Source organism: Eretmochelys imbricata, chromosome 4 (genome assembly GCF_965152235.1).
Source record: "Eretmochelys imbricata isolate rEreImb1 chromosome 4, rEreImb1.hap1, whole genome shotgun sequence".
In the NCBI taxonomy this organism is placed as follows: domain Eukaryota; kingdom Metazoa; phylum Chordata; order Testudines; family Cheloniidae; genus Eretmochelys; species Eretmochelys imbricata.
Window position 1 is genome coordinate 130,852,796 of NC_135575.1, and position 27,518 is coordinate 130,880,313.

The 27,518-nt window shown below is 44.1% G+C and overlaps 1 protein-coding gene across 1 annotated transcript in view; it reads right to left on the reverse strand.

Annotated features, from left to right (window-relative positions):
* Positions 1-21,919, reverse strand: part of FGFRL1 (fibroblast growth factor receptor like 1) — a 246,100-nt gene extending 224,181 nt beyond the window's left edge. The window contains exons 1-2 of the mRNA XM_077814678.1: positions 21,894-21,919; positions 20,962-21,071 (exon numbers count right to left, since the gene is read on the reverse strand). Of these exons, the coding sequence (XP_077670804.1) occupies positions 20,962-21,071; positions 21,894-21,919 (136 nt within the window). The remainder of the gene's footprint in view (positions 1-20,961; positions 21,072-21,893) is intronic.
* Positions 21,920-27,518: the final 5,599 nt, after the last annotated feature.

The following is a 27,518-nucleotide window of genomic DNA, read 5'->3' on the forward strand; positions in this document are numbered from 1 at the left end:
AATTATTGAAAAATCTTGTAAGTGCAATTCAGGGAACTAGTTATGACGACAGCTGCTCAACAAATTTTCAATAAAATAATGGCTTTTTGAACCCCCCAAAAAAATTTTGTAGAAAAATTTTTTTTTGGTCAAAATTTTCCAGTTTCTCAACAAAAATAACCCAAAACTGAAACTTTGTTTTGTTTTGCTTTTTTGGTGGTTTTCACCCTCTCTCTCTCTCTCTCCCAGTTGACGTCAGTTGAGACACAAACTAACACCCTCCCAAGGCTTGCATATCTTGGGAAGAGGGGTGGGTATGGGGAGAAGACAGGGAGGGAAGGTCAGCTGGAGGTGAGACAATCTCACTGAAGGGCCCTCAGCTCTGGAATTCTTCCCTCTGCTTGTATGACAGACCCAGTATTCAGGGGATGCTGCAAAGGTCCACTGACTGCATAAGGGGGCTAAGGGATGTCTCAGAGGGGTTAGAATCAGTTTCTGAAGTGCTGGAATCCCTCCTGGGCTTGTGGCTAAATCAGCTAACTGGCAATGGGTCAGCTGGTGGTCATTCAATTACTGTAATGTGTATTAGTTTTGTCCTTAACAAAGTTTGACAACCCAACGTCAGAAATCTAAAACACACACACACACACACTCAGGTCCAACGCTCGCTAAAGTCATTCAAGATTTACCTTGGAAAGGGCAGCAGGACTAAACTTATACTTTGTTCCTGCACAATATTGTGGGAGCAAGGGCTCAAAGTATTCACTGCACACGTACCACAGGAGTATCACCCGTTTCTCCGCATTTATCTACACATTTTATGCACACAGTTATTAGCAGTATGATTCACACTGCAATAGGGCCCAGAGGCCCCAGTCAGGGATCAAGTCTCCTCTGCACTAGGAACTGCACGTACATATAATACAAAGACAGTCCCTGGCTGAAAGAGCTTTCAACCTAACTAACCCCTTGGATTGGAACCTGAAATTAGAAATTTTCCTTATTTACAAACATCAAATGCCAACTCCATCCCTGGTGTAACTCCACATTGGTTTCAAATAATATAGAGGAGGGATGAATTTGGCCTCACATGCATTCTTCATTTCTTACTTGTTATCTAACAATTTAGATGATTAATTATTGAAAAATCTTGTAAGTGCAATTCAGGGAACTAGTTATGACGACAGCTGCTCAACAAATTTTCAACAAAATAATGGCTTTTTGAACCCCACAAACACACATGCTATGGGTACAACCTGGGAGGCCTTGTTTTTGGTTTTTTTTTTTTTTTTAAACGAAAAGTTTAGCCTTATGAGTCTAATTTTTGCTTGGAGTAACTGTCACAATAAAGCACAGTATCTGTGTAAGGAACACAGGTGCTATGACTGATAACACCAGATTGTAAGGTCTTTGGGGCAGTCATTTGGTTCTGCCTGCATAGCACCTAGCACAATAAGCTCTCACCAAAAGCTCTAGTGGTACGATAAGATCACCAATGATGGACATAAACTGAATATACAGCCAGGCCACCTTATGGACGTAGCTAGAGATCGCTGCAGGTGGTACTTGACCAGCAAGGAAGCCATGTCCCTTTGGGATCACCATGACAATGATGATAGCACAGTATGGTCCCAATCTATGACTGGGGTTCCTAGGCATTACCATTACACAGTAATAACAATGGTGCCATATTCTGTCTCCCACGATATGAACTGAAGCTTTGCTCACTTGCTGACCATCTCCCCAAGATCTGCCATAAAGTCTCTACATCCTGATTTGAGGACTCCCGTAACTCAGCCAGAGGTTAGGGGTCTATTACAGGAGTGGGTGGGTGAGGTTCTGTGGCCTGCAATGTGCAGGAGGTCGGACTAGATGACCATCATGGTCCTTTCTGGTGTTAAAGTAAGTTGTATCAAATATTTCAAAAGTTCCTTCGTTTCGGCATTCATGTCTCTCTATCAGAGCTGGTGGGAACATTTTAAGTGAAATAAAATGTTATCAAAATATGCTGTTTCAAATGCTGAAACGTTTTGTGCAGAAGTACTGCTATCAGTTGAGACAAGCTTTCATGGTGGGGTGGGGGAGACCCTTGCTCTGCCTGATTCAGAATGATCTGGGATGAAAAACTCTGCTCTGAACCAGGCAGAGCAGGGACTTGAGTCTAGGGACTGGTCTACACTGAAAAGTTAGGTGGACCCAGCTATGTTGCTCAGGGGCATGAAAAATCCACACCCCGAGTGACGTCATTGAGCCAAACGAACCCCTGGGTGCAGACAGCACCAGGTCGATGGAATAATTCTTCCATTGACTGGCTATCGCCTTTTGGGGAGGCGGATTAACTTTTGCGATGGTAGAACCCTTCCTGTTGCTGCAGTGAGTGTCTACATTGAAGCGCTGCAATGTTTTAGGTGTAGACATAGCTTAGGTTTCTCACATGTCAAGCTAGTGCCCGAACCACCGGGCCATATACACACACACCCCACAATTCCAGTTCCATTCCAGTGTGTAATGAAAACAGATTCTGAAACCTCAAAAGTTGCTGCAACATGGAGCTGTAATGCTCCAGTCAGCTCTCGTCTCTATCCCATAGCAGAGTAACATTCAGGTTTGAATGGTATCAGAAGGCAGCTCTGATACAAGTTGTTACGGCTGGCATACCTACACAGCACAAAGCTCCTTCCATTACTGCCTGATTCAGAGTGAACACAAAGCTCCTTCCATTTTTCACTGTCCTCGTACAGATTATTGTATTTTTAGCTTTTCAGATTGTATCTGTGTATTTATTAAATCTTTATGAAGAAAAAATAGTCCTACGCCTCTGAAACTGTGTGAACAAAAAGGTACACATCAAAATACCAATAAAATTTCATTCAGACTGTTCTCCCCAGCTGATATTTTAATCAGTTTCTGTTAATCAAAATGTTCTCTTCTTATTCTGCATTGCAGGTTATTTAACTCAACATTTTTCTCATTAGAAGATCTAAACTGTTTTAATTCCATACAAACAAACCCTAAACAATATGGTTTGTTTGTTTTTTAAATCTACTAAAATATTTTCATGGGCTATATCTGAAAGGCTCTAATGAATTTTGACAGATTAGAAAGAATGTTTTATTGCACTGCTAGCGTTGGGGTAATCAAAAGAATTTGGGCCCAGATTCTGATTTCACTTACACCCATGTAAATCCAGAGTAACTCACATGACATTCATATTTGTTACTCTGGATTTACACCAAAGGGAGATAAGAATCTACCCTTCTGTTTTTAAACCACCAGACAACAGGGGAAATACAGAGAGTGAGGGCTTTTGGGTGCATGAACATGGTTCTTGTTTAAATTAATGGAAGCCATACATGAACAAGGTCAGAATTTGTCCATACAACTATCTTACAGTCCAATACAAATATGCATCCTTCACAAATCCCGTAAAAATATTGTTAATACTGGCCTGTGCCTTTAGGTTTTTTCACCTACTGGCTCTGTTCCCCTAGAAAAATATCTTCACCCACAAAAGATATTTTGTACAGGTTGTTTCCTATACCATGAAGCAGCATCACTAGTCAAAGGTCCTCACAGAAATGAACCTGGAAGAGAACAGTCCCTCTTTATCTGGCTCTGGCAAGTATATTGCGTTCTCTTCTGGCCACCTTGATACCGGAGAGCTGTCAACAAACCAGAGGCAATGCTGTGGAGAATAATAGAGATCTCCATCTCCACTGGCTGCTGAACAATGTTTAAACTGGGACTAAATCACCCCCAGTCCACAGGAGAAAAAAAATCCATAAAAGGGCCAGGAAAACCCATGAGTTTTAACTTGCTACTCCCCAGCCCTCATGACAGCACGTCTCCCTCAGAAGCTATGTTCTCAGTGGTTCATCCCAAAGCCCCTTCTGCCAAGAGTGCTTCAATATTCAGAGAAGGGAAAACGTACTTGAGGCTGCAAAAGTCCATCAGGTTTCCAGGCAGAGGATACGAACAATTGCAGTCATCCCTTAGCTCCACCCCAGCCTCACCCCACAACCACAAAGCTCTTGCACCCAGAAGGGTCTGCAGAGTGCCAGGCAAAAGAGGAATATTGCTGTTCAGACTCGCTTCTCTTTTTGACAGAACACGGCCCATTCTCATGGGCACACTTTCCACTTTGCCCTTTTCCAGGGGTCCCTGGTATAGAACGGTGTTTGTGTATGGGGCAGACAGCACTATGCCTGTGACTGGAAACCAGGTGCAAAACTAGATCAAGGCAACAATTCAAAGACGATAGGATGCTCTTTGTTCTACAAGTTTTAGAACGTTGGGAAAGAGGGAGAGGAACTGCTTAGACTGGCTCATGGGGCAGAAAAAGGAGCAACAGTATGAAACTGCATAGGGCAACATTTAGACAAGCAGGAAAAAATGTCTTAACAGTGGGGTTGGAAGCGGGATGCTTTGAGTCTCCCAGTGGAAGTAGGTGGAAGACCCACTACTTGGTTCATTTAAAACTAGACTTGGACAAAGAGCCTGATACAACAGGGCACTATGCAGCATTGGCAGAGGATGGACCAAATGACCTTAGAAACAGATCTTCTCCATCTCTAATTTCTGTGAGCCAATTTCTACCTCTGGATCCCTGTGTAACTCCGACTGATTTCAATGGGAGCCCCTGATGCAGACCTAACAGCCCAAATCTGGCCTTTAGAGTCTATGGGTTACTCCTCTGCAGTGTCGCAGTCACATTCAACAGAGCGCAGGACTAACCCCACCAACAGAAGGGCCTGATCCTATAAGGCGCTTAAATTGATTGGAGTCAGCATCTTGTTACTCCCAGGAGTAGAATCAGGGCAACTACATGGGAGTAACTGCTTGCCACAATCTGCCCCTTTATTAGGAAAGAGAGGAGCATCCGCAGTCTATGAACCACAGTGCTTTGCATTTCCCAGGTAATATGGATAAATCAGACACTCTTTACATGACATTGTTCCTGCATTGTCTATGAGGCAGGTGTACCACAGCAATTAAGAGCAGTAGCCAACCACATATAACTGCACCTTTTAGCCTTGACTCATCCTAAACAGGAAATATTTCTGGGTTCAATTACGAGTATTTTTCCCCCTATGCTGCCAGCACCAAGCACTTTGCCAGATCAGGAAGCATCAGGTCACTTCCCCCATGAGATCTCACAACTATTATTTACGCTTGGAAATTAGATTAGAAATCACAACAAAAGCTTTGCATGGCGGTAGATCTCAAACTTGGCACTGAGTTTATACCAAGACCATTCCCCACCACAACCCCTAAATCAACTTCCGCTGAGAACAATGCTTGCAGTTTGTGTCTACAAAAGATTGATTTTTCTTTTTTACACAGCTCACGCTGCATGTACCTTCAAGGGGCAGCAGCTCCTTTAAACTGATGATTTCTTCGGGTTTCTGTGAATAGAAGGCTGCATTCCATAATCAGGGTATTGTTCTCTCTAAATGGACCCAGACTCTGTAAACATGCTCCTTAGCACAGCGCTGGGAGGGTGAAGGGGTGAGTGAGTGAGTGAGTGTGTATCTGTGTACATGCACAGAATGTGTCTTGTTTTAAAAACAGTAAATTATGTTAATTCATTTCCTCTGGCCAAACACTGGTAATAAACTTGGGGAAAGGAGGAGGAAAAAAGTAAACAAGAGTCAATTACAAGAAGGTGAGGAGGGGGTAACTGAACAACTCAACCAAATGTCTCTTTTAGAAAAGGACATTTATTTTATGGCTCAGATGTGTTGCACACAGCTTTCCTTAATCCCGATGGAGGTATAAATGCAACTGTAACAATGTTGGGTGTAAGGCTTCATAGACAGCCTCTTTTCTCACATTAGAACTTGGGAGCTAAGGAATCAGACTCCATTGTGCAATGGTTTGCTGTTACTCCATTCTGGGGCTTTTCTCCACATGTGATTCAAGCATTCCTGTTACTGAAGCCAATATGGACAGTCAGAGCCGATTTGTAATTTTCTAACAGGAAAATAATTTCACTAAGCAAACTACCACGCTTTGACTCAAAACTCTGATTAGCACAGTTTGAAAACAGGGCAGCACACTGTTCTGGGAATTAACTTGCTTGACCCCTAGTTTATAATGGCATTCAAATAATCTGCAAGTCAGACTAAGTTGAAAAACTCTTAGAAGACCACACTGAAAGAATTTACTGGATTTACTGGATTTTCTAGGATAAAAGAAAATAAGTCTCAAACTCCACTTAGCTACTCTGCAGTCTTCAGAGCGATGAGTTTTCTCTCCTGACTTCAGGGGTGCTGGAACAGATTTCATAGTGGGGCTGCAGAAGGTAGAAACCAGGTATTTGGGTTGTTATTACTACTTCAAGCCAGGGGGTGTGGTAGCACCCTTAGTTCCAGCACCTATGCCTGACTTTATCTAGAAGGAGAGTACTATTGTTCTCCCAGAAACTCTCACTAAGTGGGAATAAGCATCATATATCTATAGGCCAAATCTTGTGGGCTGATTATGTCCCTCCCCCTTGCTCATGTTGACTGTTCCCCAAATCATCCCAATGAAGTAAACAGGAGTATGGACGGGGCACCTTCATTTCCTTCCTCTGTAGCATCAGAAATGACTAGGACTTTGGAAATGGGACACTGAAGGGGGTGAGTCAGTGCTCTGTGGTGGCACCAAGCATTCTCTCTCTCAGCTTGGACCTTGCTCACAGGCTCAGGGTCTGACTCATCACCATATGGGATGCTGGAAAGGAATTCTACCTCAGGTCACATTGGCAGTGACAACAGGGGGGTTTCACCTTCCTCTGATGTGGGGTGTGGGTTACTCGCCAGGTTCATCTGGAATATCTCACTTAATTCCCTGGCATCACAGGGGCATCTTGGTCACTCCTGCTCTCCCTGCCTGTGGCACAAAATCGTTTAGTCTCCTGGGGGATGTAATACTTTGGCCTAATTTTGGTTGTTGGGTTTAGCGTGCGGGTGCTGGGCGGCTTTGGTGGGCTGTGATATACAGGAGGTCAGACGGGATGACCTGGTGTTCCCTTCCGGCCTTAAACTCTACGACTCTGTGACTGATTCTGACCCACATGAGCCGTGCAGTTGATCTGAATAGCACTAATCATAGGAATAAGGGTGGCAGATCAAACTCCAAAACCAGCATCCCCCCTTATTGCTACTTCACTGGTTGCTAGAAAGTGATCCAGCTGACACAGGGACTGAGGCGCAACCAGAATTTTCCTAAGGAGGGGGCCCAGAACTCTCCTTTCCCTACCCCACACTCCCCCGAGCTCTCCCACATGCCCAGTCCTGAGCTCTCTCAGGCTGCCCCTGCACCCAGCTCCACACACACTCCCCTCCTCATGCCCCACAGCCAGCTCCAAGCTCTCCCCACTGCCCCCAGTCCGGGATATCTCCCCTCCCATCAGCCCCGCGCTCTGCCTTTGCCACTTCCCCATGCCCAGTCCTGAGGTCTCTCATGCTGCCTCTGCACCCAACCCTGCACTCTTCCCTCCCCACACTCTCCACACATATGCAGACTCTCCACACCCGGCTCTAAACTCTCCCCCCTGCCCCCAGCCCTGTGGTCTTGCCACCCCACCCCCAGCCCTGAACTCTTACCCAGAGGGTCGGTCAGACAGAAGAGCACCATCCCCACCAGAGGCCAGGCAGTTCTGCATGCCACAGGCCCCATCCTACTTCTGCATCTTTGCTTCCCCAGGAAGCATCAACAGCCTGGATCCAATCCTCCCACCCTTCTGGATACTGGGGGTTCCTGGTGCCCCCTGCTCTGCCTCCCCCTGGGGGCTGGGCTACCTCGTGCCAATGGGGAAGTGGCGTTGTGATCTGGTGCACGGGGTGACAGTGCTGTTCAAATCTGGTCCAGTTGCACCTTCATCTTGACAGAGGGACAGCCACGCCAAATTTCTAGCTCTGGTCCGGGGCCAAGGAGGGTGGTTGGGCAGAAAGGTCTGGGCCCTCCCCCCCACATTGCACCCCATCACAGGGAGATTTGTGCAATTCCAGCACCAGGCAGTTCTACATGCAATGCTCAGGCAACACTCCCACTGACTGAAGACATGAGAAGCGGGACCCTGACCTCAGTTCTGGTTTACACTGAATCAGGGGCTAGGCGTTCTGCCTGAACGAAGCAAGCAGGAGCAGGCCCTCATGTGGTCATTCATCATGACGGTAAGATATCTAACAATTCCCACATTGTCCTTTCCCCTGCAGCTAAGACAATGAGTCCCATGTTGACTATCATTCATTTGTCTCTGTCTGTAGCAAGAAAAGGATAGATGGTGAACAGGTGACCCAAACATGCAGCAGGTGCCAGATTGAAAAATAAATACACCAATTACAACTCACCCACCCTAAACCATTTCCACGCATATGCAGATGAATTCATAATGGGTTTATTAGTCCCAGTCAAATAAAAAAAATCAGGAAACACACATCCGTCTGGGACATGCTGAGCAGAAAACCCCACTCTAATCCTTGATGAAATTAGCATGGGCCATACTGTGTTTCTGATTGACTGTGAATACAAATAGGAATAATGGAGTCCATCAGCCAGGACCTGTTACAATAGTTTTTACATTAACTCCCGTATATCACACTGCCTTTTCCCACTGCTTGACACCAAACAGTGGAAATTTGAAATGCATCCTGCTCTTTGAGGGCACAGTTCTGCTCTCCAGTAGCATCATAAGGCCAAAGTCTACTCACAGCTCCACGGCAGAACTCTCGTTGAATCCAAAGAGAACTGAGATCAGAATTTGGCCCACGGATATTAAAGATGGAAAACACGTATTGGAGCAGAAGGCTCCCACACCATGTTCCAGACCACGGTAGTTTGCAAAAGATTTGGTGGTGGTCTATGGCTGTCTGGTCACATGGTGCTAGCTCTCCTCCTAGTTTCCAGCTGCTAAACTACATTCAAATGCATTGGATACTCCCTGATATAATACTTTTCTGAGTAAGCAATTGCTGCAGTAGCCACTGGGATCTTGTGTGATCATGGACAGGAGGTCCAGTCAATGCAGAATAGCCCACAAGACAACCTATTGAGAGCTGATGTCACCTGTGAAAAAGTCTGCCAACCCCTCTGTTACATCAGCTAGTCCATGCCAAGCCAGGAATCTCCCTTCCAGTACATTTATTAGAGCTTTGCCAAGTCCAGTTTTAAGTCTCAAGCCATGGAAGGTCTATCACTTCCTCCATGAGCTGTTCCACAGTATGGTACCTCTCACTGTCAGGAAGTTACTTTTGTTATTAAATAGTTTAATATTAATTATTCCTTCCCCCTTTGTTGTTCTCACAGTTCAAATGCTTGTAGACTTCTGTCCCCTCTTAGTCATTGCTTAACCAAATCAATAATATTTAGCTCTCTTAATCTTTCCTCTTAAATCAATTCCCCCAGCCCCTGATATTTGTGTACGCAGTTCAAAACAGCACCGGCTTTTAATTTTGCAGCCTGACTGCATTATCAACTCATATCTAATGTGCTGCCCACTCTCACTACGAGGACTCTTTCAGCATTACACCTCACCAGGTTTTTCCATCCACAGCAAACGTGCATTTTTAATTATTTTCCCCCACATGAACGAGGCTGCTCTTACTCAATTTGAATCTCAATTAGTTATTTTTCACCCAATGTCTTATCTCTCTAAGTCCCTTCAGACTATTTCTCTGTCAAATAGGAGTTGTGCATGTGAACCTGAAGGCAGAATTGGGCCATTTCTGCTCAAAGAAATTGAGCCACAGGCATGGACTGATTTACCATGATGAGTGTGTCCTTTAAATATTGTGTACACATCAGCCTTAGCTTCAATTTCACTGAAATGTCGGACTAATTAACGAACCATCCAGAGATCCTAACGATGACCTTCTCCCTCATGTAGATGCAGGGTACCTTGATTTAGCTAACCCTAGGTCTCCCTCTTCTTCCTAATTTAGGTAAACCCATTAATTGTACCCCAGGAAGGCACAACTTCACCCCCAGATCTCTAATGTGCAGGGGAACAGTGCAGCCTACTTCCTGCAGTGTGGCTGGCCAGCTCTGTGGACCAGTGTGGCTTGGTCCTGGCCCCGCCTCCTCCTCCCTCTGACTTGCACCTTTCTTCCCCATTCACCCAGCACACCCAGCTGGACTTTAACTGTGTCTAGGCATGGGAAGGCTTCAAAGTCATTCAGGGCAGTAATAACACATTTGCTGCTGTGACCAACAAACCACCATGACAAGAATTTTGTACAGGGCCATTCCTACAGGGTATATAGGGGCTATTCACAGCCAACTGATGTCTATCCATGTGGATAATAATATACAATGGTGGGTAGTATCTGGTGGAATGTGGATGAAAAGGGACACCACTAATAGTTGTGAATGGGTTACATCCATACCTTATCTTCAACAGAGTTCACACACACTGAGCTAGTCTGAAGGCTAATTCCTCTCTTTGGATTTGGTTTTACTGGGGACTCAAGAACAATAATACATCATAACCCAGCCTCAACTTTCTCCCTGACTTTGACTGTCCCTTGGATTTCTCTCCAGGACTCCCTGTCCCCACCTCCCTTATATCCTGGGTGGAGTTAACAAACTCACACCTGCCACCATGAGTCAATCCGCACAGACACACCCCTGGAACCTCAACCTGTGATATTCTATCTACTACCCAAGATCCATAAACCTGGAAATCCTGGGCGCCCCATCATCTCAGGCATTGGCACCCTGACAGCAGGATTGTCTGGCTATGTAGACTCCCTCCTCAGGCCCTATGCTACCAGCACTCCCAGCTACCTTCGAGACACCACTGACTTCCTGAGGAAACTACAATCCATCGGTGATCTTCCTGATAACACCATCCTGGCCACTATGGATGTAGAAGCCCTCTACACCAACATTCCACACAAAGATGGACTACAAGCCATCAAGAACACTATCCCCAATAATGTCACGGCTAACCTGGTGGCTGAACTTTGTGACTTTGTCCTTACCCATAACTATTTTACATTTGGGAACAATGTATACCTTCAAATCAGTGGCACTGCTATGGGTACCCGCATGGCCTCACAATATGCCAACATTTTTATGGCTGACTTAGAACAACGCTTCCTCAGCTCTCGTCCCCTAACGCCCCTACCCAACTTGCGCTATATTGATGACATCTTCATCATCTGGACCCATGGAAAAGAAGCCCTTGAGGAATTCCACCATGATTTCAACAATTTCCATCCCACCATCAACCTCAGCCTGGTCCAGTCCACACAAGAGATCCACTTCCTGGACACTACAGTGCTAATAAACGATGGTCACATAAACACCGCCCTATACTGGAAACCTACTGACCGCTATTCCTACCTACATGCCTCCAGCTTTCACCCTGACCACCACCACACAATCCATTGTCTACAGCCAAGCTCTGCGATACAACCGCATTTGCTCCAACCCCTCAGACAGAGATCTTGTAGGTGTTTGTCTCTATCAAGCACTCTTACAACTACAATACCCACCTGCGGAAGTGAAGAAACAGATAGATAGAGCCAGAAGAGTTCCCAGAAGTCACCTACTAAAGGACAGGCCTAACAAAGAAAATAACAGAACGCCACTAGCCGTCACCTTCAGCCCTCCAACGCATTATCAAGGATCTACAAACTATCCTGAAGGATGACCCAACACTCTCACAAGTCTTGGGAGACAGGCCAGTCTTGCCTACAGACAGCCCCCCAACCTGAAGCAAATACTCACCAGCAACCACACAACAGAACCACTAACCCAGGAACCTATCCTTGCAACAAAGCCCGTTGCCAACTGTGCCCACATATCTATTCAGGGGATACCATCACAGGGCCTAATAACATCAGCCACACTATCAGAGGCTCGTTCACCTGCACATCCACCAATGTGATATATGTCATCATGTGCCAGCAATGCCCCTCTGCCATGTACATTGGTCAAACTGGACAGTCTCTACATAAAAGAATAAATGGACACAAATCAGATGTCAAGAATTATAACATTCATAAAACAGTCGGAGAACACTTCAATCTCTCTGGTCAGGCGATTACAGACATGAAAGTTGCGATATTACAACAGAAAAACTTCAAAACCAGACTTCAGCGAGAGACTGTTGAATTGGAATTCATTTGCAAATTGGATACAATTAACTTAGGCTTGAATACAGACTGGGAGTGGCTAAGTCATTATGCAAGATAACCTATTTCCCCTTGTTTTTTCCTACCAACACCCCCCTTCCTCAGACGTTCTTGTTAAACCCTGGATTTGTGCTGGAAATGGCCCACCTTGATTATCATACACATTGTAAGAAGAGTGATCACTTTAGATAAGCTATTACCAGCAGAAGAGTTGGGTGGGGGGAGAGAAAACCTTTTGTAGTGGTCAACACCCATTTTTTCATGGTTTGTATGTATAAGAACATCTTCTGTATTTTCCACAGTATGCATCCAATGAAGTGAGCTGTAGCTCACCAAAGCTTATGCTCAAATAAATTGGTTAGTCTCTAAGGTGCCACAAGTACTCCTTTTCTTTTTGTGAATACAGACTAACACGGCTGTTACTCTGAAACAGAACTTCAGAATCTCTATGCAGGGCTCTAACACTTGCTAGCAGGGCAAGCCAATGGAAGAACCCTATTCTGATTCATTCATGCATCATCAACAGAATTGTTAACCAACCTTGGATTCTGTCTCTTTCGCATTTCTTTCCACTGACTTCAATGGGTGTTGCACCAGGCTTTTATAACAGCTGGGTCATGATTACTGGAGATGTTACACAAGTCTGAAAGAACTCAGCTTGACTTTCAGCTCCTAAACTGATTCTGCAGGGATGATGCTCAGTTAAAACCGTTTTCTTACTTGTATACCGAGCAATACTCAATTTGAAATTCACTGAACTCCATGATGCCATGTAAACAGAGGCACTTTTCAGAGCAGTTGAAAGCTGAGTCTACCTGAATGGATAAGTAATGGAAAGAATGTCAACCAAGGATCACAGACCAAGTACTATTTCACCAGAATTCTCACAGGAGTCAATTCACTGGGCACATAAAATACGAGCAACCTGGTCAAGGAAAATATGAATCAACTTGAACAACAGTCAAATAAAACAGAGGGCTTTTAAAAAATTCTATGTATTTCTGCATTTGTCTGCCCTCCACAGGTTTTTGGGTTTTCTTCTAATTTAACGTGCATAAATACTGACAACTCCAAAAATACTCACCAAAGTCAACAGAACCCAAGAGGCATCTAGTTTATGACACTTCATGCTTTACTCACTTCTCAATCACATGACAGGATACCCAAGATTGTGTAAATCTTTCATGAAATAAATTTATCAGGCACAAAGAGAAATGATTTTGGTTCCTGCCAAGACAGAAACCACTCTTCCTTCAACAGCTATCCAGGAGGGGCTGAGGGGTGCAGAAATCAAGAGAAACATTAGTCCTCTCCAAGACATCTCTGTTCCCAATTTACATTTTTCTGCCCTTAGTGCAGCTGAAAATTAAGTTTGAACACTTAATGGCAGAAGTAGCCTGGAGTTATTGGCTGGATTTCTTCCTGAAAATTGGAGTGGTTTTGATGAAATAAAAAGGTTAGGTTATTCACAGCACTGCTGGATACTGCAATACAATGCAGAGACTGTGTAATCAGGGCAACTAACCAAACTCCAGGCACCTGATGTTTATTTGACTCGAAAGGGGAAAAATTGGAGAGATGAGAACGGAGTCCATGGCAAATGGCATACATTGACTTGTTAAATAAGCCTTCACAACAGTATCCAGCCCCTCTGCACCCTGCAACACTCCCCTCAGAATGACACACATTTCTCTTCGCAGTCTTCTTGTAGCCGCGTTGCTTCCCCTTCCCAGACAAGAAGAGGAGCTCTGTGTAAGCTCGAAAGCTTGTCTCTTTCCCCAACAGAAGTTGGTCCAATAAAAGATATTACCTCACCCACCTTGTCACTTACTCTTCTGGAATAAAACCCCCACAGGCTGACCTGAAGTTAAAGCAAAGAATGTCCAAGTTGCTTTCAGTCCCACGGCTCATACTACATCATACTCGTAGCCTTCCAGCCCACCAAAGCTAGCAACAGGCAGAGAACGGTGCATCTTCTGGGAAAAGAAATGCAGCTCTAGCTGGAGTTTCTCTCTCCACGTACAAATATATTACAGCACACAACAGCAATCCAAAACCCTGTACTCACACTGCTGTAAAATGGAGCTATGTGCTGTAATAAAGCCGTGGATTTGTATAAGTGTCAGCATCACAATTAATCTGCATAGGACAGTTCTTTAAGGACCAGATCCAAAGCCCATGAAGTCATTGGGAGTCTTTCCATTGACTTCCATGGGCTCTGGACCTGGCCTTTATAAGTCAAAGCAGATGTGTTGTATCTTTCTAACTTAGTCATTTCTAACTTTCCCACTACAACAGCATCCTGGCCCGAAGATCTGATCCTGCAAGTACCTCATTAACTTCAATGGGGATACTCATCTGAGTAAGGGCTACAGAAGCAGATTCAATGGGTGCTTGTAATGGACTCTCTCCTCTTTGCCACTCTTACAATCAGCTTCTTTATGTTTTATTCTTTTTAATTCCCTTATAAGAACAAAAACTTTCAACCTCTATACAACAAAACAGGACAGGTCAGCCTGGCTAAATTAATAGCGAGACATGTTTATTATAGAAAGATCCAAGCAAAGATCCTGGGTTACAGGGCCAGCTTCACAAAAGAAAAGAAATATAAATACAAACGAAAATATTCAAAACAAGATCAAATACATTTCGGCACAACTGCCCCACTAGAAAGCAAGAAGGAGGTCAGACGAAAGACAAACTCTGAGGAGTGAAATAAAATGAACAGGTTAATTAAAGAAGGGGGGAGGAGTGTTTCCACTGACTACTGCAATATTGGGATTAATTTGAAAGCAGACCTTTTGAACAGGGTGATTTTACAAGCCACTGCAGACCCAAGTAGGAGTTTCACATCTTTGGAAAAAAAGAAAGCTGCATTGATACTACTCAAACTGAATAAATACAGCAATGACTTCAGAATTTTTTTTTTTTTCAAAGCAGTAAAAAGACAACCTTTGTGTCTTTTTTTTTTTTTTTCTTCCCCCTTTGATGGAAATGATTTTCCTCTTCCAGCAGTTAACACAAAATATGTAACAAAAAGGTGAATATCTCTACTTGCAATATTCAATAGCAACTACTCTATATACATCTGCATTAGTATGTTCAGGGTTTATCACACTGTGCAAGCTGACGACTTGGAAAAGACCAAATCCTCAGCTGATGTAAATCAACTCACCGGGCCAACTGACACCCAAAAAGAAAAAAAATAAAGAAAAAAGCTCGGTCCATAGTTGCTAAATTCATTACAGTGCTCTCACACCTTTAAAAGTAGGCACTCATTAATTAGAAAGTGCTACTTACTCAACATTTGTCTTTCCAGAACAAAGAATTATATAGGGAATGTTGGAAAATAATTCCTAGGCATACTGAAATTACTTTTATGCATAAAAGGCAGACTTTAAAATTTATTTTCTGCATCACAAGAATGATAGATTTTTTTTTTTTCTCCAAAGGAAGGTCCAAGCAGCTGAACATCATGCACACTGTGGGAACAAACTTATAAAACCTCTTAAAAGCCCTAACACATTGGAGTGATTTTCTGTATTTCATAATAAATTAAAAAATAATAAAATATAATAAAATATAATAATAATAAATCAATGCTTAACTTCCAGTTTGACACACTTTGTATTCTATATTTACACTCAGCGACAATTTTAAAGTGAATAACACCACCAGAAAGAGGAGAAATTTAGGTTTGAAAAGTAATCAGGGTTCCCTCCGATCATCAAGGATATATAATAGGTAGGTATAGGCTATGCTGTCAGAGTGTTCTTGTGCAGATAGACCTGATTGAAAGCCAATTGAAGACAATCGAAAGACTCTCTTTGACGTCAATGGGATCTGAATCAGGTACTATATGCTTTCCTTTCCCATCAGAAAGAAAAAAGAAAGATGTCCAAATAATAATCAAGTCTAAGATGAACCATGGTATAGCGGTCTCTTTACAACAGAAGACCACGGTTGTCCTATTTATATCATCAGCATTAACTACTATTCACTCTTACAAATCATTACGTTTCGAGAACTTAATGGTAAAAATATTGCCTGGTATTAAGAACCATCTCCCTGAAAAGAAAACCCTCAAGCATTCAAGACCCATATTTCCCACATTTAAAAGAACAAGTGTCAAATACTGACATGTGATAAATATCTGTGCCAGCCTAGTGAATTTTGAGGTTGCCGTAGTTAAATTGCACAAGTAGTGAACTTATTGTAAGTCATGCATCAGTCAGAGTCCAGCTATTTTTTAAAATCATGTATCACAAAAAAAAAAAAGAAAAAAGAAAGGAGTTATAGTAGTATGCCCCCATGCACCGAAAATAAAACTGATGTCCAAACTTGTTAGTTTCAATAAGAATATCAGTTTACTGGACAAAGGAAGGGCTGTTACTGCTCTTACCAAAAACTTCTAAACATACCATATGAAATCGTGCTTAAACTACTGTAGCAAGCCAAGTGCACCCTTGTGTTACCATATACGGTAACCCAGGCGAATACGATGGCAACTTGACAGATTTGGAACAAATATTGCGCTGTGTGTCACTCAGATACCATAAGCAGGAAAATATCAGATTGTATTACCTGTATCCAACCACTGGTGTGCAGAAGCAGGAGCACACTGTGATAGTTCATTTCGTTAAAGGTTACTAACACAGGGCAGCATTCCCTCCTGGGGGAGAGGGCCCACATAAGGTTCTCAGGCACCAGTTATCCCCATCACAGGGGCTGCATGGGGAGCCTAGAATGGAGCAGCTGCAAAGAGGTGCTGGTATACCACATTGCACCCACATAAGTAGGCACAGAAGGTCACAAAGGGGACAGAATGAGGGGTGGCTCAAAGTAGCAGCAAGGGGGGCTGTATAAGCATAGGTCCAGTGAGGATAACACCAGTACGACTGGTGCAAATGGTTGAGGCTGCTATTCTATACCTTGCCCTTAGCCTGGGGGGTAGATTTTGTCTCTTCATCCCCTCTGCATCCTGCCTGCACAGAGCCTGAATACTCAAGCTACACGCACACAAGAGTGGCTTTCACACATAAGGAGCATCCCTGTACTACCGCTAGCCCCAAAGGGGAGGGACGACCAAAGGCTTGTCTGCACTTGGAATTGTACTGAAATAGCTATTCCAAAATCATAATTCCAGTGACAATTTTAAAGTGAATAATGACACCAGAATGGGAAGGAATTTAGGTTTAAAAAATAGCCCAGGGTCTCTCAGATAAGCAAGGATATAGTAGGTAGGTATTCTCCATACATGCCCTTAGCTAAAACCTTTAAGTTTAGATCCCTGAAAGCACAGGTTCAAACCCTAGCTAGGGAGAGCTGGCCTTTCATACTGCCAAACAGAAAAATGAAGTTCCATGTGTTCACTTTGCAAGGACTCTTTTGTATGAACCCTTAAAAACTGAGTTGGTCCCTACTCTTCATGGAAATTAAAAATCCCATAGCACCTTTCGTAAGAGTTCAGGTGTACCCTGGTTTCTTTAGCCAAACCTTCCCCTCTCCTGGAGTGTACACTGCATGGCAGCTGGCTGCCATCCTCCACCGCAGAAATGCCCTGTATTTCAATAGTGCAGGAAGGATGCACAGCCAGCTCCTGCAGCTGTGATGCTAGCAAAACCCCCAGATTAGTTAGCATGAAGACTGCAGGATAAGGCCACAGGCACAAAGTCCTTTGGGATCCTTCACCAGGAAAGGTGCTATCTGAATACAGAGTAAAAGAATATAATGTAAAGTTTAACGGAACATTAAGATCGCAGCTAAGCGCTCACAAGCCAGGAAATACCAGTTTGAGTTGCATGAGCAGCCTTAACTCTGCCCTCTTGTGCAAACGCATTATGATCCACGCCTTAATTCCACGATCACACAGCATGCAATGTGGAATCGTGGAATTAGCACTGTAGCACCATTACATTGCTTTTACCTAATGCTTTCATGAGACATTTAAAAGAAGTTAACCTAAATCTTCAAGCTTGGATGTCAAAATTTAGGCACTTCATTTCACATCCAGAGGTGATGAGTGCTCGCCATTCTCACCAGCAGGCAGGCATCCATATAGCATACAGCAACCCATGTTGCAAAGTGTTGGCCACGATACAGGCTACATGCATGCAATCTACAATCAGGACACACATTAATTGCGAAAAGAGTCCCCTCCTGCTTCAAAGAAATATCCGAATATCCTCAACCTGAGATTCATCCACTGGGTTGTCTGTAAAACCTCCATGACGGAAACAAGTAATATTTATATATCTGCAGTGATCTAACCCAGCGTAAAAAAAAAATCCACGGGCATGTTACAAATGGGGCACATTTCAAAAAGTCTAAACATTATCCTGGTGTGTTTTAAATAAGGGAAAATGTACAGCATCGAATAAGGTTTCAGAGCTCTAGATATTTCTGTTTCTCACTTCTGTGTGTTTAAGTCCTCAATCCTACTCCCATTTCCGTCACAATCAAAAATCCTATTGATTTTAGTGGGAGGAGAATCAGGCCTTAAATGTGTTACCTTTTTTGCCACTGCTTTTCTTGTAATGACACCTTTCCTCTTCATTTGCTCCATTTGTCTCTCTCCACATCAGAAGGTAAGTGGATTATATTCTTTTTCTTTGGCCACAATACAGTAATTTACCACATTTTTATGCCATTTAAACAATCAGACTGTCTCTCTCACCATGTGCAGGGCATATTTGTCTGGAGCAGTAAAGAGGTCTGTTCACCAGACAATGTAACCTTACAAAGTTTACACTATGTCTAGGTAACCTCTACAAATGCAAAAATATGATCTGGTTTGAAATCATTGCTGTGAATTTTGTGTTATTTCTGTTCAAAACAATCGTTCACAGCACTGTGAGTCATTAAAGCTGCATACTATATTTTAAGTGCAATAAAATAATACAAGCAAGATAGACAAACAAAAATTAAAGAAGATTTAGCAATAAAGCAGTAAATACTCTACTCAAAACACTGCAGAAAATAGACAAAATCTTTTTGTGGTATACAGCCTACTCAAGATTTCTCACTGAACTCCACTGGGTACTCAAGTCTATTAGAATAATATACATTCACGAGGTCATCTTAATTCATAACACTCCTGTCCATTGCCTACAACTTAAAACTGGATCTCCATTGTAAACCATGCCTGGAATTTAGACTTTCAGGTCTTAAAGGCTATACACTGTTTTCCTTTTCATTCAGCTTCCAGCAGAATCATTTTACAGTGCTTCTGCCTCCATAAAGTATTTACTTGGGAGTCAATGCCAAGAAAAAACAACAACAATGCATTAATCAAGCTCTGAGTTTCTATAGCAATGCTTTTTATCCCCTCTCTCACTCTCTCTCTCTCTCTCACACACACATATTTCTGGCAAGTTATGGTTTCCAGAACTAATAGCAAGTTTAAATATTTAAATTGTAAACTAAGCAACACATAATCTTGCGCTGGGCATTTTTAATGGTTGCTCAGCAATTTATGCTTCTTCCACAGTGTTTGGGATTGCAGCTGGGGCAAATCTACATCCTAAATACATACAACCATTCTCATGGAACAATGCAGTCCTCTCCTTTGTAACCAGTAGAGAATCAGTTAGACTGAGAGAGTGGTTTATCATTCAGACTTTCCAAGGCTAACGTGACAGCACTGGCAAAGGTATGTTAGACCAGTGGTTCTTAACCAGGGATACATGTACTGTTAGGGGTACACAGTCTTCCAGGGGGTACATCAACTCATCACAACAGGCTACATAAAAAGCACTAGCAAAGTCAGTACAAACTAAAATTTCACACAATGACCTGTTTATACTGCTGTATATATTATGCACTGAAATGTAAGTACAATATTTATATTCCAGTTGATTTATTTTATAATTATATGGTAAAAATGAAAAAGTAAGTAATTTGTCAGTAATAGCGTACTGTGACACTTTTGTATTTTTAGGTCTGATTTTGTAAGCAAGTAGTTTTGAAGTGAGGTGAAACTTGGGGTACGCAAGACAAATCAGACCCCTAAAAGAGGTACAGTAGTCTGGAAAGGCTGAGAGCCATGGTGTTAAACTAATGCTGAGGACAAGTAATGGATGCATCTGATGAAGTGAGTTTTAGCCCATGAAAGCTTATGCCCAAATAAATGTGTTAGTCTCTAAGGTGGCTACAAGGACTCCTTGTTGTTTTTGCTGATACAGACTAACACGGCTACCCCTCTGAAACCTGTATTCTGACCCCATAGCTTTTGTTAAATTATCTTCTCATACAAAACCCTCTCCTCCCTTACCTCAACTTCTAGGTCATTGTTTTTCAATCCACCACTGGTCGGGTAACCTGTTTATTGAAATCTGATCATCTACTGGAGTCCCAGTGTTAAAATATGTGCTAGCTATTGAGAACTGTCATTTGTCTGTCACTTGGGAAGTTAATGGATTTGTTTGTTTAGTTTGCTATTGGGAATACACAGGGCAGAGTTTGGAGGGATTACAGGAGGGGAGAGGCACTCCTGATCCACAAAGGAATGCAATTGTTTTCCTTTAACCCTACACTGAAAGTTGAAAGCCAACTGTGTATTTTTACACATAAACGACAAAAGCAAAGAGCTCACCTGCAATTAACAAACTGGCCAAAAAGTGACCATCCTGCATCCGAGTTGCGATATCACGGTCAACACTGACAAAATGTGCCATGGGAGGAATGCATGTGTGGGTGGACGAGGGGGAAGGGAGATTCTATGCAGAAGGAAATATCATGATTTGGTCTCTAAAAGGACTATAGCGTGTTGGAAGAACATGAGCACAACTGGAGCAAATGTAAAGGCACAACCCACAAACCATTTCCAAGGCTGCATAAAGCTCATTCTCCTTACCTCGGGCTGAATCAGAAAATGCAATTATCCCTACAAAAAAGAGCGCAAGCTGGAATTCCATTTTGAAAACTGGTTCCGTCTGTATTGTACAGATTTCTGATCTTTCAAACCTGGAGGAAGGAAAAAGAAAGGGGGGGGGGGGAGATGAGAATTTTAAAAAAACAACAACCCTCAGTGCGTCAGTAAAGCAAACAAAATTTGTACCAGCAATTATAAATATTTATAATTCAGTCTTTTGCATTCAGCATGTAAAACTTTGCTCTTTCCTAACCTTTCGCTCTTGCCTGATATAAATCAAGCCCTTTTCTTGATATCTTGTACAGAACCAGTCTTGTACGCAAGCAAACATTAGTGAGTGGCCATAAAACAAGATAGCAGGTTAAAAACTTCTGGAGGAACTGAAAAAAGGAATCTATCCTTTCCACCCACAGAACTTAGCTTTTCTGCTTCATTGCTTGTAACGTGGGTACGCTACAGCTTTGTGTATTTCCTTCAGTGCTGAATTTTACTTCCCAGCAATTCATTTCCCCAACCCTCCTTTCCTTTCAAGCACGGCTTGTTTTGGTTTACACCAAAGGTGTGTCCTACTGCAAGCTTGTGTTTCACACCCTTGAATATTCCTTAGCTGCTCTAATATCTGTTTTTAAAAAAAATCTAAGTAGATCAGGTTTACTTTACTTACACTCTGTTCGCCTCCTAAAACTCTCACTCTCTAAACACTATCTGAATTCCTCACTCTTGTAAACTCCCTGATTTAAACACTCTATGCCCTCAGGACACACAACAACCCATGTACAGCATCCAACAAACCAAATAATTACACATTGCCATTAGCTTACAAATTTGCACCACAAATTCTTAAGGTGGTAAAATGAGGTTGTTGGGGGGTTGGGGTGAATCTCTGCCCAAGGCATGAGTTCACATCAATCCACCTGGGGAGCGTAGAGGGACACATCATGTACCGTCATTTCCATCTTACAGAACTGCTCTGCAAGGAAGGGGAAGGAAGCAATCCAGAAATGTTTATACCTTGCAAAGGCAAAGTGAGGCATCTCAGAGAAAGGCTATTTTGGTTGCTGCTCTTATGTTAATATATTATTTACAGCAGGGACCCTGAGACAGGTCATGCCGGGAGAGGTAACCAGCTCTCAGCAGAAACTGTGCTTCCCAAACCAACCCAGCAGAGCAGTGACGGTCCCTTACCCTCCCAGCCCCACCATCCGGAGTCAGGACGGCACACAGCCTTGGTCCAGGGCCCATGCGACCATGCCACCCCACAGCTGACCCCATTCCCCACTAGTCAGTGAGCCCTGTAAAAGAGGGGTGCAGCTCCCAGCACTTCCCCATACTGGTCTAGATAATACTTAGTCCTGCCATGCGTGCAGGGGACTGGACTAGATGACCTCTCCAGGTCCCTTCCAGTCCTGTGATGCTGTATCTCTCTGGCCAGCCAGAAGAAACCAGGCTTCAAACATCCAGCGTGAAACTGACCAGGGGTTTTCCTGTCCGTTTTTCAAGTAAACACCTCCCCTCGCCCCTGGCCAAAGGCACCAGAGCCAGTGAGATCTAAGGCAGATGGACCCTGCGCCTCCCCTGGGCAGGCACACATGTGTATTGATGACTCGCGAGGTAATTATCGCTCGTGTGCCTCTTCCTTCCCCGGAAGGCCGGCGAGCGGCCCCAGCGCTTGGGAGGGTAACAGGAAAGTTTCTGCCTGCTGCCCACCCATGGGAGGAGTGTAACACCACATGGGCCGCGCAGCCATCCCCTGCCCGCGGAGCCGCTCCAGCGCCGAAGACAGCCCGAAATGCAGAGAGCTCTGATTAATCATTAACGTTAATCCTGGCTCCTTACATGACACCAGCGCAGTGCCGGAGCAGCCCGCCGGCCTCCTGCCTTGTGGCTGGGGCGGCTGGCTCCAGGGGGCAGGTACCGGTGCGCCCTAGCTCGCTTCAAGGGCAGATGTTAACTCACTTCTTAATTCATTAACGCCTGCGAGCCCCCCAGCCCCTTCCCGCGCGTTGTGTTTAACCTCAGCAAGACACAGGGACTTCGACCAACTGTCCCGGTTAAGTTTCCTTATTTCATTTTCTTGGAGGCTAAGCGAGCCACTTACCTTCACTTGCAGCGCGGGTACTTAACAGCGCGCTGTTTGCCCCATCATAACAGATCCCTTTGAATGGCAATCCGGGAAAGTCAGTCCTCTAGCCAGTCCCATGGGCTGCCCCTTTTCATTTCAGCTTCATTCCTTCCGCAGTCGGGCGGCGGGGGGGGGGGGGGTCAATCAAACTTTGCACTTTGACAGCCCCCAACTTGGCAAGGCAGGGAGGGCAAGCGCTAAGAAAGCAGGTTCCTTCGCTGGGGATGTGTGCCGCTCTTGGCTCTTTTGTTTGTCGGCTGGGTGTTGTTTTTAAAAGGAAACTCACAATGCAAAATATACCTGAGGGTCTGGAGTCCCTTTACCTACAACCCCTTCAGGGCGTTCATGAAAGCATCCAAGTCTCAAGCCACCATCTTCCCACCAGAAAACACTTTGCCACAAAAGGCGCTAGCAGCGCGCAGGGCTCTCTCCGCGATTAGCTAAGTCAAGGGGAGAGAAAACTTGTATTTTCCCCGCTGTGCACGAGCGGCAGCTCCGGGCCAGGGTGCGTGTGCGAGCGAGCGGGCGGGCGGGCGGCTGGTGGGCTAGGAATCTGCAGCCCTGGCTCTGACAGATCCCCCGGGAGCGCAGGAGCTCTGGGCTGCAGGATGCCGGGGTGATGCCGCCCTGGGTCCCTCTGAGCCGGGATCACGTTTACGGGGAGGGGGGAGCTGAAGCCAAGGAACAAGCGCTAAAGCAAGTTTCCCGGCAGGGCTTTGTGATTCTGGGGGAGCGCAGAGCCGTAAGGGCGGCCCGGCACCGCCCAGCTACAAACTTCTCACCAATCAAGTTAATCCCTCCGCCTCTCCCTCCAGCCCACTTCAAGGCTGAGGCTCCCTTTAACCCTTTGCAGAGGAGCTGGCTGGGGCCGGGGCTTGGAAGCTGTGGGTTCCCCGGGCACTGCAGTCCAGCCCAAGTAAGGGGGTTGGCTGGCTGGCTGTCTCCTCCCCACTCTCCCCAGCTCAGAGCTCCACCCAGCTGCCCGATCCATTAGCACTCACTTGAGCCTTCCTTTGGTGGCAATCTCCCTGCCTCTGGCCATGCTGAAAGGCTCAGAGCTGTGTGCCAATGAGACACCAGCAGAAGTTGGGCCAATAAAAGATATTACCTTGCCCATCTTGTCTCTCTCGCTAATGGGACATTCACATTTTCACTCCTCCTTCGGCCTGATTGTTTCTTGTTAGGTTTGAAAGAGACTAATTAAAAAAAAACAATCTAGAGGATAATTAGAAAGACAGAGAGAGGAGTGTTCATTTAGATGGACCTGCATTGTGGTACACAAAGAGAGACAGATATACAGACAGACAGATAGTCTCTCACCATACCTATCTCTCTCTCTTTCTCTACCACAATCCATACCTCTATCTAATTGCACTCCACTCTGTCTGTCTGTCTGTCTGTCCGACAGATCATCTTGGCAACTCCTCTTGAAAGCACATAAATCTCTGAGCACCCATCCAACTCATTCCAGAATGAGACTAAACAAAACAAAACAAAAGGAAAATAAGCTCTTGTGATGTCTGTCATATATTAACTGTTATGATTATTTATTCACTTTTAAATGCTACTCAGTTGTAAACTCCCATCTTACACCAAATAATTCTCTATACAATATAAAATCAATCCAACAGTGCTCACAAAGTAAACTAAACAATAGCCAAGGGAAAAACAGTATTAACAGCTAAGCTTTACATACAGAGAAAACTATTGCCATTATTCTTGTTGTTATTTGTTACAAAATCTAATCTGAAATGTCCGAGCATAGCTGCTCCTCTTGGAAGCAAATAAAAGTTTTAAGACCACTACAGTGTGAACACATACAGGGAGGATCCTAAACAAAAACCAAGGAGCTGTTACAATGTCCATTTAATCTGTTTTCTGTTATTACGATTATGAAATCGCACTCGTTTTTTATTAAATGCCTTAGCTTGGCAGTTCTTGACAGAATCAAATTTCCATATACAAAATCAATGTATTCAAGAAACAGACTAAAAAAATAAAACACCAAACCAGAAACAAAGGAAGTTGTCGTGCAGTCTCCTTTGTATACTTTATATATTATTGTCATTATTTTATTATTGAATCTCACTCATTTGAAATATCCCAGATGGGCTGTTCCTTGTATCAGCCAATAACAGTATGATCCTTACTGGCTTCAAAGGGAGTTTTGAAGATCAGTACTGGACATAAATTGACTTGATTCTCCTCTCATTTCTTTTATACAGTACCACATTTACACACTGGACTTTGATGAAGTTACTCCTGATGTACACCAGCGAGAGAGAACATTTGGGCTCTAAATAGGTAGGGAACTTCTTTGTTTTGTCTTATTTATTTATATAATGATCACAAAGTCGTAGGTTCTTTACCAAAAAGAATGCAAAGCCCCTTCTACAAAGATTTTGCAATCTAAGGCCTGATCCACTAATCAGCTCTGCTCTGTGCCCATGCCAAGTTCCACTCAAATCAAGGGCAGAATCCTGCAAAGTGCATAATGCCCTCAACTCCCATTCATGTAAGATGATAGGGAGTAGAATATTTTAGTCAGTATTCCTATTATCTAACAATGGTTTTGTGGGTCAGGCACTAGACTAGAATTCAGGCGTTCTGGGTTCAAATCTTAGCTCCATCCCAGGCTTCCTGTCACTAAGCACTTGTCTACAGGGGGGTGTAATGTGCTTTGTGGGAGTATGCTTTCTAAAGCGCATGTCCTGCGCACTAATTGGTCCATGTAGACACTGCTGGTACGCACTACAGGTTCCCTAGCGTTTCAAACAGCACTGTGTTAAAGCACACCAGCAGGGTCTACACGGACCAATTAATCCGCTTTAGAAATCACATCTTCATAGAGCACATTACCCCATGGTATAAACTAGTCCTTAGTCTCTCTATGCTTCAGGCTCAGCTCCCCATCTGTAAAATGAGGCTAATAATAGTTCCTTTCTCACAACCTTTGTCTGTGTAGGCTGGGGCAGGGATTGTCTATTAGTGAATATTTGTACACTCCAGTGTGGCCCCAGTCTCGGCTGAGGCCTTACATACTGCAGTCATACAAACAATAACAACATAGCTTGAGTCCTCAATGATCAATACGAGCCAAAGGGATTTAATAATGAGCCTAAACAAACACAGCAGCAAAACAGAAGCCATTATGTCTATTTCATATTATGAGCTTTTAAAAAATTTAAACCAGTGAAGAATCCAATCCTACACTGCACACACACAAACCTAAGGTACTCGAATGGCCTTCAAAACTATATCGGAGGATCTCACAATCTGTAATGTATTTATCCTCACAACATGCTAAAGGTTCTTATCCCCACTTTGCAGATGGGGAACTAAGGGGCAGAGGCACAGATCCTCAAAGGTATTTAGGTGCCTAACTTCCATTGGAATCAGACTGGAAGTCTGTGATGGAAGAGGAAACTGAGCCCGGGTCTCCTGAATCCCAGGCTAGAGTCCTAGCCACTAGATTGTGCTTCCTCCTCACAGACCCAGAACATCCACTACAATCATCAGAAGTTATGTGAGAAGGTGAAAAGAAGGTGTTTTCAGTTTCTATCCATCCCTGATCCAATGCTCGGATGAGGAAATAAATATGAAGTTTGTAATAAAACAAAAAGAATTTACTCAATTGACATGGATCCTATTTTACCAGCAACAAAATCTCCTGCTGCTAAATAAAGAAATCTACAGAGAGCTGCATTTCTCCAGCCAGACTATATATGGCTGAATCATTAGACCAGGGGTGGCCAACCTGGGGCTCTGGAGCCACATGCGGCTCTTCAGAAGTTAAGATGCGGCTCCTTGTATAGGCACCGACTCCGGGGCTGGAGCTACAGGCATCAACTTTCCAGTGTGTGGGGGGTGCTCACTGCTCAACCCCTGACTCTGCCACAGGCCCTGCCCCCACTCCACCCCTTCCCACCCCTTCCCCTGAGCCTGCCATGCCCTCACTCCCCCCACCCCACCATGGAGCTTCCTGCATGCCACGAAACAGCTGATCAGGAGGTGCGGGGAGGGATGGAGGGAGGGAGGGAGGGGGAAAGCGCTGATTGGCGGGGCTGCTGGTGGGCAGGAGGCGCTAGAAGCAGGATGGGGGAGCTTATGGGGGGCTGCTGACATATTACTGTGGCTCTTTGGCAATGTACATTGGTAAATTCTGGCTCCTTCCCAGGCTCAGGTTGGCCACCCCTGCATTAGACAGTGGGAAAGTCATCTGCCTAAGTTTGCTTCTGTCCAGGTTGTCCTGAGTCAAGTCTGCTAGAAAACAACGTTCTTAGGCCAGTAAACAAAAATGGACACTAAGCAGCAAAGTACTTTGCTCTGGCTGGCTGGAATGGAAAAGTAACAAGCAGTTTGCTTCTGAATTGTTCTCAAGGGCTCCTTGTAGACCAGGAACGCCCAGACATTTTGT